This window comes from Electrona antarctica (assembly GCF_951216825.1).
Source record: "Electrona antarctica genome assembly, chromosome: 7".
NCBI lineage: Eukaryota > Metazoa > Chordata > Actinopteri > Myctophiformes > Myctophidae > Electrona > Electrona antarctica.
In genome coordinates, this window is record NC_136812.1 from 11,751,347 (window position 1) to 11,771,038 (window position 19,692).

At 41.9% G+C, this 19,692-nt stretch overlaps 2 protein-coding genes across 5 annotated transcripts in view; one reads left to right on the forward strand and one right to left on the reverse strand.

The window, feature by feature from the left end:
• fnbp1l (formin binding protein 1-like) overlaps window positions 1–17,635 on the forward strand; it is an 81,517-nt gene extending 63,882 nt beyond the window's left edge. Inside the window, exons 16-17 of one of the 2 annotated variants that reach the window (XR_013790365.1) lie at window positions 303–1,775; window positions 17,591–17,635. Coding sequence is in view for 1 of the 2 variants with exons in the window: in XM_079505323.1 (XP_079361449.1) it covers window positions 303–310 (8 nt within the window). In the remaining variant the exon portion in view is untranslated. Of the gene's footprint in view, window positions 1–302; window positions 3,720–17,590 lie in introns of those variants that run through there. The other variant, XM_079505323.1, reaches the window with a different exon arrangement.
• Window positions 10,416–19,692, reverse strand: part of bcar3 (BCAR3 adaptor protein, NSP family member) — a 132,055-nt gene continuing 122,778 nt past the window's right edge. Inside the window, exons 16-21 of one of the 3 annotated variants that reach the window (XR_013790364.1) lie at window positions 19,451–19,566; window positions 18,040–18,211; window positions 17,653–17,764; window positions 14,607–14,810; window positions 13,325–13,634; window positions 10,416–13,076 (exon numbers count right to left, since the gene is read on the reverse strand). Coding sequence is in view for 2 of the 3 variants with exons in the window: in XM_079505312.1 (XP_079361438.1) it covers window positions 13,456–13,634; window positions 14,607–14,810; window positions 17,653–17,764; window positions 18,040–18,211; window positions 19,451–19,566 (783 nt within the window). In the remaining variant the exon portion in view is untranslated. Of the gene's footprint in view, window positions 13,077–13,152; window positions 13,635–14,606; window positions 14,811–17,652; window positions 17,765–18,039; window positions 18,212–19,450; window positions 19,567–19,692 lie in introns of those variants that run through there. The other 2 variants (XM_079505312.1, XM_079505313.1) reach the window with 2 other exon arrangements.

Below are 19,692 nucleotides of genomic sequence, written 5' to 3' on the forward strand. Positions count from 1 at the left end.
TACCTCTGTACAATACAAATATTACATACAGAACTACTTTCCTTCAATCTCTGGTAATGTGTTCCAGTAAATCTTCTTCTTAGGAAATGGCGGTGTTCTGCGACTGTTAAAACATATCCGGTCATGTTATACACACCTTACGCTGGCGCCTGTGTGTATGCTCTGTAGAGTATGCATTTGAATGTGTGTGTGAGTGAGTGTGCACATGCGTGCGTGAGCAGACAATGAGCACATAGTGTGTGTGTGTGTGTGTGTGTGCGCGCTATCGACGGTAACACTGTCTTTCTCCCATGTGACTGCAGGTTCCTGAGGTCTGCAGGGTGGCCAGGCTGATTTTGGTTGGCTGGTGGAGGGGCTCACGCTGATTGCTGATTGGTGGTGGTGGAGATAGGGGTGTGTGCCTGACAGAGAGGGGAGGAGAGAAGGGGGGAGAGAAAGAAACCGAGGGAGAGAGAGAGAGAGGGGGTAATGGCTAGACAGAGAGAGGCCAGCTTGGAGCCAGGTTGCATGTCTGCATGCTCATACATCCAACAATGGCCAGTAATGCAACTGAGGACATGGACCTCAATAAGGGCTTGGTCACGCATAATGTATGCGGAAGAGAGCAGAACAGGTTTATTGCTAAAACAAGGCACTGATGTCAATACACATTTTGGAACAGGAAAGACGATGGTAGCCATTTTAGAAGTCAGACCCTACAATAACCCTGTATTACAAGCAATTCCCTCTTGGTGCAGGACCGGCCATCTTATAAAAGACAGGTCAGGTCGCCTGTGATGGCTGTAACAGCATTAGTTTTATAGCAGTAGAAGACAGGTGCAACTCCCCCCGCTTCATTCATTCAATCAATGTCATCCATTTCCTTGATGAAGGTATGCCGTGGCCTTTTTTATATATCTTCGACAGGCATCTGTCAGATTGTGTGTAAAACAGTAAACTGTTTGTCTTTAGCCACAGCTGCCTTGAAAAACATTGAATAGCCATGTAAGCATTCCTCATTTGAACCAGTGGTTACCACACACTTGAAACTAGCATGTCAACCTGCAGTTTGGAGCCAGCATGGGTTTCAACAAGGTATGATAAGGGCACGGTCACACCGCACTTTTATTCTATCTATGAGGGGGTATTCTGCCAATGCATTTGGCTTGCTGCCATTTGCGGATTTCTGCCAAAAAAGGAAAACGCTCTATTCCCATTGAAATGCAGTAGCAGAATCCGCCCTCATGGGTAGAATAAAAGTGTGGTGTGACCGTGCCCTAACATGGCTTATTTTTTCTTCAGTTAATTGAAGTACAAACATAGTATTTTTACCCTTGTGACAAGTGCCTGTTGAAGACAGACTTGCTGACTAAAATGCCAGGGCATGCCTTTGAGGTTGATATGATGCTGTTTGTCTGGCAGCATGTTAAACTACCACTAACAATGGTTAGATAATATTCCATCATCTGTGCTCTGTTGGTGATGTCTGTCTGCCTGCCTGCCTGCGCCACTCTGCACCTCATGCCTGCTCTAATGTGTCACCTACATACCTCTAGCATGACCGTAGCGCGTTCTAAACGTGTCCTAAATGTGATCCTGTTTCATTACACGCCATCTTTGACAGTGACACCAAGGACCGTGTGTGTGTGTGTGTGTGTGTGTGTGTGTGTGTGTGTGTGTGTGTGTGTGTGTGTGTGTGTGTGTGTGTGTGTGTGTGTGTGTGTGTGTGTGTGTGTGTGTGTGTGTGTGTGTGTGTGTGTGTGTGTGTGTGTGTGTGTGTGTGTGTGTGTGTACACGTGTGTACACACGCGCACATAGCCTGTGGGAGTAGGTTCACAAAGTCAGGAGTAAAACTGGTTAAAACCCAAAGACGGACGAGGAGGCCAAACTTTTAAGGATTTTAAATCAGCCTGGGAGAACACGATCAAGAAACTAAACACATTACAGGTCGGTTAGAGACCTTGACAGTTAATAAATTGGCAGGCTGCAGGCCTTCTGAGAGCCAGACCCAAGCAAGCACCTGGCCCTGGTACCCTCTTTAGACTCGACCCTTCAAACTCTAAAGGGCCATAAACACCGTAGTCAATTAACTTATTAACTTACATGATCACAATTGGCATATCAGGCTGCGGCCATGGTATGGCTGCGGCCACAAATTAATTCCACACATTACGTTATGAATTGCTTGCAATACCTGATTGTGTTTAACCTTTAAAACGTGTTGTTGATAAATAGTGTTCAATAACCACATCGCAGTTTGTACTGTGTGCATTTTATTAGCTGGTGCGAGTGTGTTTGTGCAGTGTCATCATCCGTTGGTTGCGCTCTGTGTTGTCTGTGACATTGAATGCCATATAATCTATCTAATGAGGTTCCAGCATGTCGTGTGGCCTGGGTATGCCAACTCCTAACACCATTACCATTTAGACAGACGAGAGCAGTGGACAGTCACAGACAGCAGGACTGGGAATATATAGGACTACCTTTCTCCTCTCTCCCTCGTCCCTCGCCTTCCGATTATCTCCTCTCCGCTATTCTCTTCTACTTCCTCCTCTTCAGGCCTCTCCTCTTTCCCTTGTATCCCACTCTCCTCCTCCTCCTCCTCCTCTCGCTGGTTGTTATTTTACCAGCTGACCAGTGGGTGGCGTCCTTTTGTCACCGCACCACCATAGCTCAGAATTGGATGTGATCGATGAACCAACAAACACTGCAGCAGCAAGAGCTTAGCTAACCAGCAAGAAGAAGGCGAGAAGCGTTCCAGTGTCCTTGCGGTCAGACTCTGCCTTAAAACTTCAACTCGTGTCTGCAGGGGAACTGTTACTGAAGACATGTACACACTCAAAACAGCAGGTTACCCCCCTCCCCCTTCTGAACTACATCTCCCATAGTCTCTGTAGGCTCCACACCACAGCTCAACCCCACCTCCTAGTGGCTGAAAGTAGCATCTACATCACAACATTCCTTTGTTTAATTGGTTGTATTTGTGAATGTGTGAACACGCATAGATTACACACTAATGTGCATATAGACATCGAGAATGTGTGTGTGTGTGTGTGTATGCGTGTTTAGTTTAGTTTTTACCATTGAATGATTTGTACATAATTAACATTTGAATGTGTTTCCATGGTGATTGTTTTTAGGGTTGATGTTTTTTTTCCATAGTTTGACGGGCGGTAGCTCCTATCATACCAATGGCAACTGCCACTCTACAATGCATTAGAGACAACAAGGTTCGAATGGAACCGATGCACTTTGCCCTACAGTACTAAAAGCATTTGAACACGACTAAATAAAGAAATGAATGAATGACCGAACAACGTATGAATGAAATGGTCTGTTATTTGCTGAGAATGTTGTTAATCGCTGTGAATGACCACTGTAGCTATAAGAGATCTAGAGTGAGTGAGAGGAGTCTTAATTTTCTTGCTTAATGTTATTTTTTTTAATACTCTGAAGCCTTTTGTAACTTTATGAGCAATGTCAAAGTTTTGGTTTTGCATGATTCTTTTCAAATGATTGTCTTGACGTTTGAGTTAATTCAGAAAGATTCCCCTTTTGTTCCCCTGACTGGTTCAAACCTGTAAATCTCTGGCGATGACACTAAACCCCACATATACTCTATTTCTATATGCTGTTGATTCAACAGGTCGGTCATTGTAACACACCCAACATAAAGTCTGATTCATAACATTCCAAACCCAAATGCCAGTGGTGGTTCATTTCCCGAGGTCATTTGGAGCAGTGAGGCCCCTTTTCCACCAAAAGAACTTCCGTTCTAGATTCTTGGAACCTTATTGGTGCTTTTTCAGGGAACCGCCGGCCATTTTTTTTTTGGTTCCAGTTCCAAATCGACTGTTCTGAACCAATTCATTTTCAGTGTAAAAACACTGGTTCAATATTATATTAGGCAGGGGGGGGGGAAAAAGAACGGAACCGGTTCAACCTGGGTGGAAAAGGGGCCTGAATGAACATATAGGCTGTGTTGGTAACCTGTGTTTCTTCATGAGAAGCTGTGAAATGTACAGAGTGATACTGTAGTGTAGAAAACTGTTCTTTACTGTCTTCTACATCCTGACAGTTTTCTGAAAAAGCTATGTTTCTATGTCAGTCGTTCTTCGATTTTTCAAAAATAGCAGACCTACAAGCTCGCTATGAGCTTGTAGATCTGCTATTTTTCAATAGCTAAAGCATAACATAATGCTAACACCAAAAGGGGTTCCCGCCCAAAATGGGTTCAACCTGGGTGGACAAGGGGCCTGAATGAACATATAGGCTGTGTTGGTAACCTGTGTTTCTTCATGAGAAGCTGTGAAATGTACAGAGTGATACTGTAGTGGTAGAAAACTGTTCTTTAACTTGAACTTCAACTCCAACCTTGCTGTCGTACCAACCGTGCTCTTATTGGGCCTGCTTCTGTCTGGGAGCGTTCTGCCTCCTCTACGGCACGGGTTCTCAAACTGGGGAGGTCCCCAAAATATTGGGGGGGCCCCGGGTTCCCAGATGATTAGCATAATGTGCAACAATGTTTTCTCACTGGATGGTAAACAAAGCAACATACAGAAGTGTATACAGGGTATTTGTCCATTTATAAAGTTACAATTCACAATTCAAGACCTTTTTAATACCAAATTATTTTCGCAATGAGAGTGAGACGAATAACCATTTAAGTCCATAGTAATTATCCATAATGTATAAATCATGGATAAGGGGTCAGGGCCGATAGACCTTTTCGGGGAGGGGTCAGAATAAATTATGGACTTAGATGGTTATTTGTCTCGACTGCATTATCTGTGGAACCAAGTCAAACTAAATGCAATATGCCTACCTACAGTTCCAAGTGCTTGTCCGGGGTTCAAATGTGATTATTTTGGGGAGTCACGGCCAGAAACAAATTGGGAACCCTTTGCTTTAAGGCAGTCTGGGAACATCACGCTGCTAAATATACTAAGGACCCCGGGTGGCCTTTAAGGGGTTCCAGGGGGTCCCCAGCAAAATTAATATAGCATAAAAATCTGTTTAACCACTTTTACCCTACTGTATATGCGTTGGTTATTTGAAAAATAACTATAACCGTACAATATTTTTTTTATCTTGACATTTTTGAAGCGTTTTAACAATACAAATCTTGTATGAGGGTCCCTGGCACACAATCCTTTCACATGGGGGTTCACGGCCAAATGTCTGTTGAAAAGGTGTGGGAAATGCAAAATAGTGAAAATTATAAAAAGCAGTATTAACTAACTGGCCAAAAAATGTAGCCTATAGTAAGTTTCACTGGCCTCAGTTGGTCTACACAGCAAGTTCTTCAGTACCCACAAATGGATTGAGGATTTTACTGTGTACCTTTTTTACTATTTTGAAAAACATTTAAAAGATGTTCAACTAGCCGGTCTACTTCAACACATTGTGAGCTTGTAGATTGGCTATTTGAACTATTCAACAATGTTTAATAGTAAAAAAAAAAGAAAAAAAAAAAAGGCAAAGAAGTTTAGGGATAAGGCACTGGTGAAAATCTAGCCCAAAGTTCCAAAGACTTGCTCTTGGTGATTGTCACTACAGTGGGTCAGCAGTGAGGAACCTTAACCTGGGTGATTGTCACTACAGTGAGTAGCAGTGAGGAACCTTAACCTGGGTGATTGTCACTACAGTGAGTAGCAGTGAGGAACCTTAACCTGGGTGATTGTCACTACAGTGAGGAACCTTAACCTGGGTGATTGTCACTACAGTGAGTAGCAGTGAGGAACCTTAACCTGGGTGATTGTCACTACAGTGGGTCAGCAGTGAGGAACCTTAACCTGGGTGATTGTCACTATAGTGGGTCAGCAGTGAGGAACCTTAACCTGGGTGATTGTCACTACAGTGGGTCAGCAGTGAGGAACCTTAACCTGGGTGATTGTCACTACAGTGAGGAACCTTAACCTGGGTGATTGTCACTACAGTGAGGAACCTTAACCTGGGTGATTGTCACTACAGTGAGTAGCAGTGAGGAACCTTAACCTGGGTGATTATCACTACAGTGGGTCAGTAGTGAGGAACCTTAACCTGGGTGATTGTCACTACAGTGGGTAGCAGTGAGGAACCTTAACCTGGGTGATTGTCACTACAGTGGGTCTGCAGTGAGGAACCTTAACCTGGGTGATTGTCACTACAGTGGGTCAGCAGTGAGGAACCTTAACCTGGGTGATTGTCACTACAGTGAGGAACCTTAACCTGGGTGATTGTCACTACAGTGAGGAACCTTAACCTGGGTGATTATCACTACAGTGGGTCAGTAGTGAGGAACCTTAACCTGGGTGATTGTCACTACAGTGAGGAACCTTAACCTGGGTGATTGTCACTACAGTGAGTAGCAGTGAGGAACCTTAACCTGGGTGATTATCACTACAGTGGGTCAGTAGTGAGGAACCTTAACCTGGGTGATTGTCACTACAGTGAGGAACCTTAACCTGGGTGATTGTCACTACAGTGGGTCAGCAGTGAGGAACCTTAACCTGGGTGATTATCACTACAGTGGGTCAGCAGTGAGGAACCTTAACCTGGGTGATTATCACTACAGTGGGTCAGCAGTGAGTGAGGAACCTTAACCTGGGTGATTGTCACTACAGTGAGGAACCTTAACCTGGGTGATTGTCACTACAGTGGGTATAGCAGCCGTGAGGAACCTTAACCTGGGTGATTGTCACTACAGTGGGTATAGCAGCCGCGAGGAACCTTAACCTGGGTGATTGGCACTACAGTGGGTATAGCAGCAGTGAGGAACCTTAACCTGGGTGATTGGCACTACAGTGGGTAGCAGTGAGGAACCTTAACCTGGGTGATTGTCACTACAGTGAGGAACCTTAACCTGGGTGATTATCACTACAGTGGGTATAGCAGCCGTGAGGAACCTTAACCTGGGTGATTGTCACTACAGTGAGGAACCTTAACCTGGGTGATTATCACTACAGTGGGTATAGCAGCCGTGAGGAACCTTAACCTGGGTGATTGTCACTACAGTGAGTAGCAGTGAGGAACCTTAACCTGGGTGATTGTCACTACAGTGAGTAGCAGTGAGGAACCTTAACCTGGGTGATTGTCACTACAGTGAGGAACCTTAACCTGGGTGATTATCACTACAGTGGGTATAGCAGCCGTGAGGAACCTTAACCTGGGTGATTGTCACTACAGTGAGGAACCTTAACCTGGGTGATTATCACTACAGTGGGTATAGCAGCCGTGAGGAACCTTAACCTGGGTGATTGTCACTACAGTGAGTAGCAGTGAGGAACCTTAACCTGGGTGATTGTCACTACAGTGAGTAGCAGTGAGGAACCTTAACCTGGGTGATTGTCACTACAGTGAGGAACCTTAACCTGGGTGATTGTCACTACAGTGGGTCAGCAGTGAGGAACCTTAACCAGCTGGGCTGGACTGTCTGCACTGCAATGTGTTATTAACTTTAATGAACTGTGATGAGTCATGACTCTTAGGGGCACAGGCCACATATTACTGTATCTTAACTACATTTTCTCTAAAAGTGAACTCATGGGCCTTGTCCATTGATACCAGTCGAAACGGGTGCTTCATCATACTGCCCTATACCTATATGCGACATACAGTAGGTACTGATGTCAACACAGTGATGGATGAGCTATACTGTGTGTATGACACAAATGTGATGATCCGCCAAATGCCACGTCTACAAACATTTCACCCCGTTTGAAAACTGTGAGCCGCATATAGCAGCATATCCACTGTGCTGTAATTCTGAATTATTATGCAAAAAAAAAAAGTTTTTTCAACAGAATGTCTTTGAAAACGCTAGAGAATATTAAGTAGGAATTGTGCAGCAAATACTTTCTGTATGTACAGTACAGTACAGTACAGTACAGTACAACCAGTGCTCTTCTAGCCTACTAAGCTACTGAGGGCGTGGTGCTGTTTCAAGTTCAACCATATAGACTGTGCTATACACAGCTTAATCCAGACATGTTCTCATCCCTCCTTGTTTTGACCACTTAAACCTCATGAGTTGCTGAGCGGAGCCGGAGTCCCTCAGGGCTCTTTACTAGTGTATACTAGAGTACAACACGGCGCATTCTGCGAAAGTTTTCCAAGAATACAGATATAGGACTGTCACAATTACAAATTTAAGTTGACGATTAATTGTCATAAATAATTGCGATTATCGATTTTCTTTTTGAAACGTTGCGATTTGTGTTTCTGTTTGCCTTTTAGGCTTCGTAATCACAAATTCCACAGGGAAGATAATGACAAATAACTTCAATAATAAGAACTAACTGATAATTATTGAATCTATATATTTTTCTTTCCAAAAAAATTACAAAAAAGATCTATTTATGCTATTTTAAAACTATGAAAATCTGTCGTTTTTCAACATGGAAACGCAAAAGTAATTGCGATTATCTCAAATAATTGCCATTAGGCGATTATGTAATAATTGTGACAGGCCTAACATATGCTATGGTTGAAGAGGTTAAGTACATTATGTATCATCAGTGTCCTGCAGAATCTGATCATTCATCTTTTCACATACTGTATGCATTCTTATATTTAACCGACTATCAATACATTTAGTTTTTTTGCTGGATGCTATAGGGCAATATGTCAAAACCCTCTAGCGTGTATTTATTGTTGTATAATAGGCTACAGTACATTGTAATAATAACCAATGGCAGTATACTTTTTCTCCATGTTGTGTACATCACTTTTTACTTTGAATGTTGTCTGACACTTTGTGAACAAACTGCTCCCCCCCCCCCGAGATATTGTTTTAATAAAACAAGCTCAGCAGTGAAAAGTGGATTGGTTTAGGCCTCTTAAATGTTCCATTGGCGTACACGTATACTGTAGTGTTGGATGGTGACCGTGCACCACTGTACACCCAGGACGTATGTGGTACCATAACTCTTTAATATAAAGCTGTACATTCAGACGTTAAGTTCGTGTCAGGCATGTGACTGACTTCTCAGGTTTTGTGCCACTGGAAAACAGTTCTATATTAATACATGAGAAATCTTTTTTTTTTTAAAATAATTTATATCCCACGATTTTGCAACTCATTTTTTCACCCAGTGTCAATTATCTAATGTAATCCTGGGCGCTACACTTCCTCTGCCAACCTGGGGGGGCAGCGGACTGACCTCATGCTTCCTTCTATGCATGAGGAGTCCAAGCTGCTTCTTTTCACCTGACAGGGGGGAATTTCCCTGGCCGGACGTAGCGCGTGGAAGGAACACGTTATTCCGACCAGTTCCTTTCAATACATGAGAAATCTAAATGAATGATTCCAACATATTTATGAATCTACTGTAGGATATATTTGCCGTTGTTGCATCATGTATTCGTTTATTTTTTGCATTTGTCCACCTCAAGACAGTTACTAATACAACCAGGGCTTATAAATGTGTCCATGTGGCAAAGACTTGGTCTTGTCCGTGGCCATTTTTATATTCTCTTTTATTTTACACACCATTATAACAATCTTATTTTGATCATAAGACCTAATTACTGAATGTCTCCAGCTTTTCTTCAGAATATTTATGACACTGATTTGCTATGACATTAGTAGACATATTAGTAGCCCCATATGTGCCCTCAGTCCCTACGCTCATTCTGTACTGTAGGTCCGAGGAGCCACAGAATGAGCCTATAGGGACTGAGGGCACATACTGTACTCTATGGGGCTAGCATATTAGGAGCCCAACTAGTACTACTAGTGGTTCTCAAATGTTTGATTTGCCAGGACACCCTTAACTCTGAGAGTGTACACACATGTCCCATCTTTACACTCTCAGAGTTACAGACAGGGGTGGGACGATATGGGTTCCTCACGATACGATATATATCGCGATATTAGGCCCTCGATAACGATAATATCACGATATTCGATATATTGTGATATTTGCGATATATCGATATATTGTATGAAATACAAATGAAACGATATATCACGATATCTGCAACTACAAAATACTTGGAACTGAAAAAATGCAGCATTTTGTATTCCCACAAAGCTGTTTGGAGACTTTGGACAAATCACCATCCAGTAATTCTGGTTGCTGTGGAATCTGAGTGGGATTTGCTTTATTTTAGCTGTCATTTCCTCCTTTTCTAAACATGTTGTTCATCACTTCATTATGAACAACATTTCAATTTTTTTTTCCCGATATCCATATTTTAATAATCAATATTGATTATTTATCGCGGGAGGACGTATCGATATATATCGCCATATCAATATTTCAGCACACCCCTATTACAGACCTGTTATGGTCATTCGGGGCTAGTACTTTTGTGTTTCTGGTAATAATTGATGTCCACTCATTCTGTGTGTCCAGTGACCACCGCAAAAATGGAAATTTGACAACAATGTCCACCACAAGCCAGCATGGCGATGATGTCATGGATACAACACATAAAGAAGGTTCCTCCTCTACAGATTTATGTTGTATATTTATTATGTATTTAACATTAGAATTCATCAATATCTTTTTACAGTAAAGTCTCCTAGAGAAAATATATTACAGTCTAGTATCAACATGCCGATGCTTACAAATATGTACAGCTTTAGTACTTCACACAATGACATACTTTTACCAGTTGTTAGACCGTTAGGTCTCTCTTTACATAAAGTACAGAAAGTCTGATTTGTAAACCTGTGATAGTCAGATCTGATGTTTTCACAACAGAAGGTCTGGATTCAGTGGACTGAAAATCAGATTTTCCATATTTGTATACACCCAGTCTGGGACAGGGATAAAAAAAATGTAAAAATAAAAACAATGTGTTAATGCTGAGATAACACAAAATACTCGTCAAGGCCATCAAAATGAAAATAAATCACTTCAATTTTCTTTCTTTTTTTGTTGTTGATTTGTGCAAAGGTTTTTGCATAAATAATGCTTATAAGGGTTTTTTTTCTCGTCATTAGTACAATAGGACAAACCAGATCTTACTATAAATGTCACACTATTATATCACACAGAGTCATTAAATCCAAGTATTTACTATCTCACCGAATATGAGGCTGGTTCACTTTAAACTCTATTAATTGATCAGATGATTTATTATATTTAGCTATCAGCAAAAAGGATAAATCACAAAAAAATGGGTCACATGAATTAAATATGATGTTCCCATTTGAAGCAGCCAAAGAATCTCCATAGGGGACAAAAACAACTAAACCTGTATAATTACATTAACATCATTAAATAGTTATTTTTCTTACTAATATACAGTAGCACTGGCTCCGCAGGAGTGTTTGTCCTCTTACAGCGTTCTTATTCCATAAAGTATTTTTACACCAGGAATAAAAAACACAATTTGAGTGTTTAACCCATTTTGACCTGGGAACGATTCTAAAAATGTCTTCTACATCCTGACACTTTTCTGAAAAAGCTATGTTTCTATGTCAGTGGTTCTTTGATTTTTCAAAAATAGCAGACCTACAAACTCGTAGATCTGCTATTTTTCAATAGCTAAAGCATAACATAATGCTAACACCAAAAGGGGTTCCCGCCCAAAATTGGTTAAAAGGGATGTACTGATATTTAGAATTTTACTACCGTTTTATACATAGCAAAAACCATCCCCTGTCACTAAGGTGCTTGTTGATAGTTGGAACACTTTGGTACGAAGGATAATGCTCTTCATTGGAGTGCCAATGTAAACACATTGTTTTTTAATAATAATAATAATAATCATTTTATCCAATGTACCTTGGTGTGAAATAAATAGACTTGAACTTGTTTCAGTAACACCAGCGAATCCCTTTAAAAAGCTATCCATTTCTGCTACTAGCTGGAGCGAAAGTCAAAACGTGACTTTCATAACAGATTCGGGGGAAAAAGAGGAAGGGTTGCATTTTGTACTTTGCTGACATTACATCCAATTACATCCAGTCTCAGAAGAAAATGGGTAATAATTACCTGAGTTATGCCTAATGTTAACATACAGTACTGAACGACAGCAATGATACATTGCTCTGTATACGGACTCAGACTTGCTACTGTATGTTGCAGTGAAATGTTGCATGTGAAAAAGCTGCTGTCTGTTTGAGAAACACTCAGCTGGTCTCCTGGTGGTGGGTTTACACTGCTACAAGAATGCTCTGCATTTTAACTCTTCGACAGCCAGACAGATGATCAGGGTGGAAATACATATTACTGTCGTTCCAGAGTAAATCTAAATGTTTTAGAAGCGTTCAGATCTTGAGTAAGTATTTGTGGTGTACAGCAGTGGTTCCCAAACCTTTTCATTTCAAGGACCATTTGGTTCCATTTGTTCACTGGCAGTGTTGCCAGCCATTTAGACAGGGACCCACTGGAAACCACTCAAGGACCCCTGGGGGTCCCCCAGACGCCACTTTGGCCCCATTTACACTGGCAGACAAATTTCGCCTGAATCAGATCTGTGCCACATCAAGATTGAAATCCGATTGGTTTAAATGGTCACATGACTCATTTGGACAAATCCGATTCCAATCTGGATGTGGCTCAGATCTGATTCAGGCTGGATTTGGCTGCCAGTGTAAATGGGGCCTTAGAGAACCACTGATGTACAGTACAACCCATCACAAAATAACATTAATAACTACAGTATGTTTGTCTGTACGTAAGCCACAATATAACAATATATAAACTCCACTTTACTGTATATATATATATACTGTACATTGACCATGTGTGTCAGCTACATAGGCTCTCTGGCTAAATGATCTTCAATACCCCACAGTATATACAATGATCCTCAGTGTTTAAATGATATTACATCCTCACACTGCGAGATGTCCCACATTTAAAATAAAATAAAACAAATCGGCTGGCATTGAATCATAAGCTACATAGAAGCTACAGGTAGGTAGGGGATCAGGTGCATGATGGAACAAACATGGCTACGACTAAATTTTTCCAAATTCAGTCCATAATATACCTCCGATTCACTATCAGTGGTTCTCAAAGGCCCCATTTCCACCTAAAAGTTGGTTCGGAAGTGGAACCAAACAATGTCCGCCGGTTCTGTGAAAGCACCAAGGTTCCAAGAATCTAGAACGGAACCAGTTGTAGAACCAAAGATCTTTTGGTGGAAAAAAGAACCTCAGGGTTCCTTGGGGCGGTTCCAAAGGGACCCTTACAGGTCTGTAACTCAGAGTGTGTACAAATGGAAGTGTACAAAACTACAAATAGAACCAAATGGACCCCTACGGGTCCATTTGGTTCCATTTTGTAGTTTTGTACACTCGGAGTTATGTTTTTTTGCACCACTGCACCACAGAACAGATCCGACCTCGGACACAGGAGTGTATGTTACTGAGTAACACACTGTCCAGAGTGTTTCAGAACACACTGTGGACCAACGGAGCAGCTTGCAGAATGTATTGTCCACTACTGCTAACGCTACTCCAACAAACGAGGAGAAAAGATCTCTGTCAGTGTCCGTCTATCCGTCCGTCCGTCCGTCCGTCCGCTGGGCTCCTCAGATCTGGGTGTGTGTCTTGGCCGGGGGCTCCAGTTTCCGGGACAGCGCGGTGAGGATGAGGGTGAACTTGTTGAAGCGATCGGACTGGTTGACGGTGGCTCCGCGACTCCCCCAGAGCAGCCGCAGCTGGAAGTCTGTCTGGAACACTTCCAGGAGGTCTTCATCGCACTGGAAGCCTACGCACGCGCACACACACACACACACACACACACACACACACACACACACACACACACACACGCACGTACACAGACACATTTAAATAAATAAATAGTCTTCCCAGATCTTAAATGTTATTACCTAAATCTCCACTCGGAATTCCACACCTAATGTACACACACAAACATGGAGTCCATGTACATACAAGACACATTACAGTACTGTCAGGGAGAAACCTTGTATGTCCATATTTTGACTTTTATTCTTTTGTATATTCATGCCTTACCTCTTCATACTACAGTATCACACAAAAGTAGCACAAATAGCAGATCTACAGGCTCACAATGCATCGCATTGCGACATGTTGTGAGCTTGTAGATAGGCTGTTTTTGAGTGAAAGCCAAAGTGGTCAAGTCTGTCTGTCTGTGGGTTTCATGAACACTGAAGCAATAGACTGTACTGAAAAGTATTAACAAGAGCTTGTGACTATAAACTGCACTGGATCCATTGGAACACAGGTTCTTTTTTCCATTTATTTCCTGAAAAGTATGTCCAGTTTTGGATATACAAGGTTTCTAGCCGACAGAGACGATGTAGTTTGTGTAAGATCAGATAGGACAGTAGTTTTCAACCTTTTTCATATCATTCGGCATTTGAGCCACGGATAAGATTTAACCTCTCGGACCCAAAACTAAAGAATATTTCATTAAGGATAAGATTTTGTCCACAATTCCATGCTGTATTGACATGGTACTATTAGGAGAGATAACAGGCAAACGTTGATCAAAATAACAATTCTTCTACATTCTCTAATTGTGTAGACTTCTTGTATTTTAAGTACCGGTATTGCCCCGTAAGGGTCCATTTGGTTTCATTTTACACTCTCAACAGTTACCAATTAACTCTCCATCATTTAGCTGGGGACCAGCTTGAAAACCACTGGGATAGATAACCCACAGGAGCAGTGAACCACAAAGGGGCATACATACCTTGTAAAGCCGTGTGTGTGCTGGCCGTGTAGCTGTGTGCGTTGTGCGCAACGCTGCGCGCGGCCTGCAGGTGGCGCAGCATGATGTCACAGCCCTGCTCGCTGGTCTCCCACAGCTCCGCCCCCTCCAGAGTGATTGACGGCCGCTCCATGAGCGTGAGGAGGGGCAGCAGCAGAGGCATGCACACCACAGGGGGGAGGGACGCTGGGGAATGACAAGAATGTTTGTTTGTCACAAATCAGAGTGTGTGAGTTGCCTCGGCTAACCTTTATCTACGCGTGTGACTTTTATTATGTGTGGGTGGCTGGGTGAAAGCCCTGAATAATATTCCTTATTGCAACCCCCACACTCTCTCTCTCTCACACACACACTCTCTCTCTCTCTATTACAGGGTTTGTACAGGGTTTATATAGAGCACTGAAGTCTGACGTCAATATCAGTAGAGGGCGCTAAGTCCACGGGTTCATGTACTTTTTATTTGCATTGTAATTTTAGATCGCCTCATATAAGAACTGTGTTTGAAAAATAAACAAATCATCCAGGCCGTTTAACTCATATGGATATGAAGAATCAACTGACTTAAACTGTTACTGCTGCAGAATTAGTTAAAATTTTGCTAGAAACAGACAAATCAAATCAAATTTGAGTTACTGACTGTCGTAAATGATACAGAGACACCTCGCCGGGACAGTTTGTTTAATTTTGGACCACAATTCTTATATGAGACGATGATCCCATGTTATTCTCTGTAGAGAAATGACTTCCGTGAACCAGGAGATGAGCGAGTGACGTCAGGACTTAGGTGCTCTATTGTTGTACACTCTTTGTTCATCATCGATGGTACTTTTTGTTTTCTTTCCTGCTCATTATATGAGCTGTATTCTCTGTCTCTCTCCTCTGCCTGCTTTAGGAGTGGAACACCTGCTCATTATATGAGCTGTATTCTCTGTCTCTCTCCTCTGCCTGCTTTAGGAGTGGAACACCTCATTATCTGAGCTGTATTCTCTGTGTCTCTCCTCTGCCTGCTTTAGGAGTGGAACACCTGCAGGTAATAACAATCAGGCTAAAGAGAGCACTGTTTACTGTTGTTCTGTATTGACGATAATGTGCTTCTTATTGTTTTTCTTAACCTTTGTAGTTTGTATTGCTGTATACGACAGTGTAGTTTGTATTGCTGTATACGACAGTGTAGTTGTAGTTTGTATTGCTGTATACGACAGTGTAGTTGTAGTTTGTATTGCTGTATACGACAGTGTAGTTGTAGTTTGTATTGCTGTATACGACAGTGTAGTTGTGGTTTGTATTGCTGTATACGACAGTGTAGTTGTGGTTTGTATTGCTGTATACGACAGTGTAGTTGTAGTTTGTATTGCTGTATACGACAGTGTAGTTGTAGTTTGTATTGCTGTATACGACAGTGTAGTTGTAGTTTGTATTGCTGTATACGACAGTGTAGTTGTAGTTTGTATTGCTGTATACGACAGTGTAGTTGTAGTTTGTATTGCTGTATACGACAGTGTAGTTGTAGTTTGTATTGCTGTATACGACAGTGTAGTTTGTATTGCTGTATACGACAGTGTAGTTTGTATTGCTGTATTAACGACAGTGTAGTTGTAGTTTGTATTGCTGTATACGACAGTGTAGTTGTAGTTTGTATTGCTGTATACGACAGTGTAGTTGTAGTTTGTATTGCTGTATACGACAGTGTAGTTTGTATTGCTGTATACGACAGTGTAGTTTGTATTGCTGTATTAACGACAGTGTAGTTGTAGTTTGTATTGCTGTATACGACAGTGTATGTTTGTAGTTTGTATTGCTGTATACGACAGTGTAGTTGTAGTTTGTATTGCTGTATACGACAGTGTAGTTGTAGTTTGTATTGCTGTATACGACAGTGTAGTTGTAGTTTGTATTGCTGTATACGACAGTGTAGTTGTAGTTTGTATTGCTGTATACGACAGTGTAGTTGTGGTTTGTATTGCTGTATACGACAGTGTAGTTGTGGTTTGTATTGCTGTATACGACAGTGTAGTTGTAGTTTGTATTGCTGTATACGACAGTGTAGTTGTAGTTTGTATTGCTGTATACGACAGTGTAGTTGTAGTTTGTATTGCTGTATACGACAGTGTAGTTGTAGTTTGTATTGCTGTATACGACAGTGTAGTTGTAGTTTGTATTGCTGTATACGACAGTGTAGTTGTAGTTTGTATTGCTGTATACGACAGTGTAGTTTGTATTGCTGTATACGACAGTGTAGTTTGTATTGCTGTATTAACGACAGTGTAGTTGTAGTTTGTATTGCTGTATACGACAGTGTATGTTTGTAGTTTGTATTGCTGTATACGACAGTGTAGTTGTAGTTTGTATTGCTGTATACGACAGTGTAGTTGTAGTTTGTATTGCTGTATACGACAGTGTATGTTTGTAGTTTGTATTGCTGTATACGACAGTGTAGTTGTAGTTTGTATTGCTGTATACGACAGTGTATGTTTGTAGTTTGTATTGCTGTATACGACAGTGTAGTTTGTATTGCTGTATACGACAGTGTAGTTTGTATTGCTGTATTAACGACAGTGTAGTTGTAGTTTGTATTGCTGTATACGACAGTGTAGTTGTAGTTTGTATTGCTGTATACGACAGTGTAGTTGTAGTTTGTATTGCTGTATACGACAGTGTAGTTGTAGTTTGTATTGCTGTATACGACAGTGTAGTTGTAGTTTGTATTGCTGTATACGACAGTGTAGTTGTAGTTTGTATTGCTGTATACGACAGTGTAGTTTGTATTGCTGTAATTACGACAGTGTAGTTTGTATTGCTGTATTATTACGACAGTGCTTTCCTTATTCTGTACCTTGAACCCTTCTGCTGTGCTGCCTCTGGGGGTCTGACATTCCCCCTCGGGATCAATAAAGGTATATCTATCTATGATTCTACCTATCTACTGCAGTCGTGCATGCACACAGACAGACACTTGCTTTACTAAGCAACACATGCTTGTGTGTGCGTGCGTGTGTGTGTGCGTGCGTGCACGTGTGTCCACTAGTACCTGTGCCTTCGTACAGGTTCTTGTAGAAGGGTTTAAGTGTTTTCTCGTAGTTGATAGCCGTCTGCGTGTAGCTCCTTCTCAGCGCGGTCCATGTCTGCTCCAAACGGCTGATCTGCAACATGGACAGACACCACAGACAGAGATAAGCACACTTTACTCCGTGATGAAGATGCATCTACATCTTGACAGTTTTCTGAAAAAGCTATGTTTCTATGTCAGTCGTTCTTATATAGCAGACCTACAAGCTCGTAGCGAGCCACGTGAAAATAGCCGACCGGCAACAAGATTTGGTGTAGAGGGGAGAAAATGAGAGAGCCAATGATAGACCCTTGGGGAGACCCTGTGCGTGCGTGCGTGCGTGCGTGCGTGCGTGCGTGCGTGCGCTACCTGGGGCAGGTCCAGGGCCTTCATCAGGGCAGTGAAAGCGTACAGGTCTCCCACGGTGTCCTTCAGCTCCATGGCCACCAGGATGATGCGGTTGAGCGTGGACGCCCGCTCCTCCACGCTGCCCGTGCATCCCAGGATGTCCACGGCAACGCCGATCGCCATGGTGTGATGTCTGATGGGAGAGAGAGACCAAGGAGAAGGTGGACATTTAACATTAAAGCCCATTAAGACCTGGAACGCATCTGTGACGCCATAGCTTTTTAACCACTTTAACCGTTATTTTAAACTTTAGCCGTTTCAAAAATAGCAGATCTACCGAGCTTGTAGATCAGCTATTTTTTTTTATCGCGAAAATGTGTGCAAATCTTTTTGAATATATATATGCACACAAGGTAATGATAAAGTAAATAAAATGTAATGAATAACATTTTGTATAGTTGTATATAGGCCTATTCATTTGTGGCTGTCTGGATGTGGCACTGCTGGACTTTTTCTCACTGCACACGGTTTTGGAACTACTGCCATAAGTCAAATAAATGTATGTTTTGTGCACAACTACAATGTAATGCATCTGAGTCACAAGTCATAAATATGACAAGTTGGCATTCAGATCTACGACACACACTGCACTGCATGGGCCAATCCAAGTTAAAACTAAACCCAAGTCAAGCCAGCAGGCATGAAAATTAAATCAAAGTTGAATCATGAGTCCCCATGGACTCACTCGCACGTGTGTGTGCGTGTGTGTGTGTGTGTGTGTGTGTGTGTGTGTGTGTGTGTGTGTGTGTGTGTGTGTGAGCAGTATAGTAAAATTCTTAGTGTTAATTCATACTTAATTTAACTCAGCGTGTAGCCTACAAAAATTGAACTGTTGAACTGACTGTGCACAGACATAACCTTGAATGTCCAAAAACTGTTACTCTTCCAAAAATAAAGAAACCTGTGTTCCAAAGGATTCAATGTACTTATTTAGTCACACGCTCTTGTTAATGTTTTTCATTTGTTCGGTGTTTATAAAACCAGACTTAACCACTTTCACTTTCATGAAAAAAGAAGCAGGTCTACAAGCTCACGTGTGGCATGATTAGCTTGTAGGTGGACTATTCTTTGCTACTTTCGCGTGACACTGCAGGGCAGTGTAATTTATGAAAAACTACTGTTATTATTGGCTATTCACAAATAGCAGACACACACGCTCATATAGTGCGTCACTTTGTGCCGCGCTATAAATCTTGAACATTTGTGCAAAAAAGTTGAAAGATGTATGTATACATTCACAGTGTATGTTACAACAGTACAAGTGAGAAAAACTGGGCGAGGAGCGCCCGGTTCTGTTTTTCTCCTTTAAAGGTCCAACAGGTCATTCACAGTGAGTGTGTATGTAACTATCCAACAGGTCAAAGGTCATTACCTCTCCAACAGGTCCAGTCTCAGCTGCTGACCGTGTGGCAGAGTCACCAGTTCCAGACCTGAGGCCACGCCCATCTGCTCCTTCAATTCCTCGGACACACCCAGTATCCTAGCAACCTGACAAAACAAAAGACACATCCAACCAGGGTTTACAACACGTTGTATGGAGTGGACCCCCTGGGGAAGAGTTTGCATTATTTTTGAATTTCTTAAGACAAATCTCAGTCTCTGGCACAAAACATT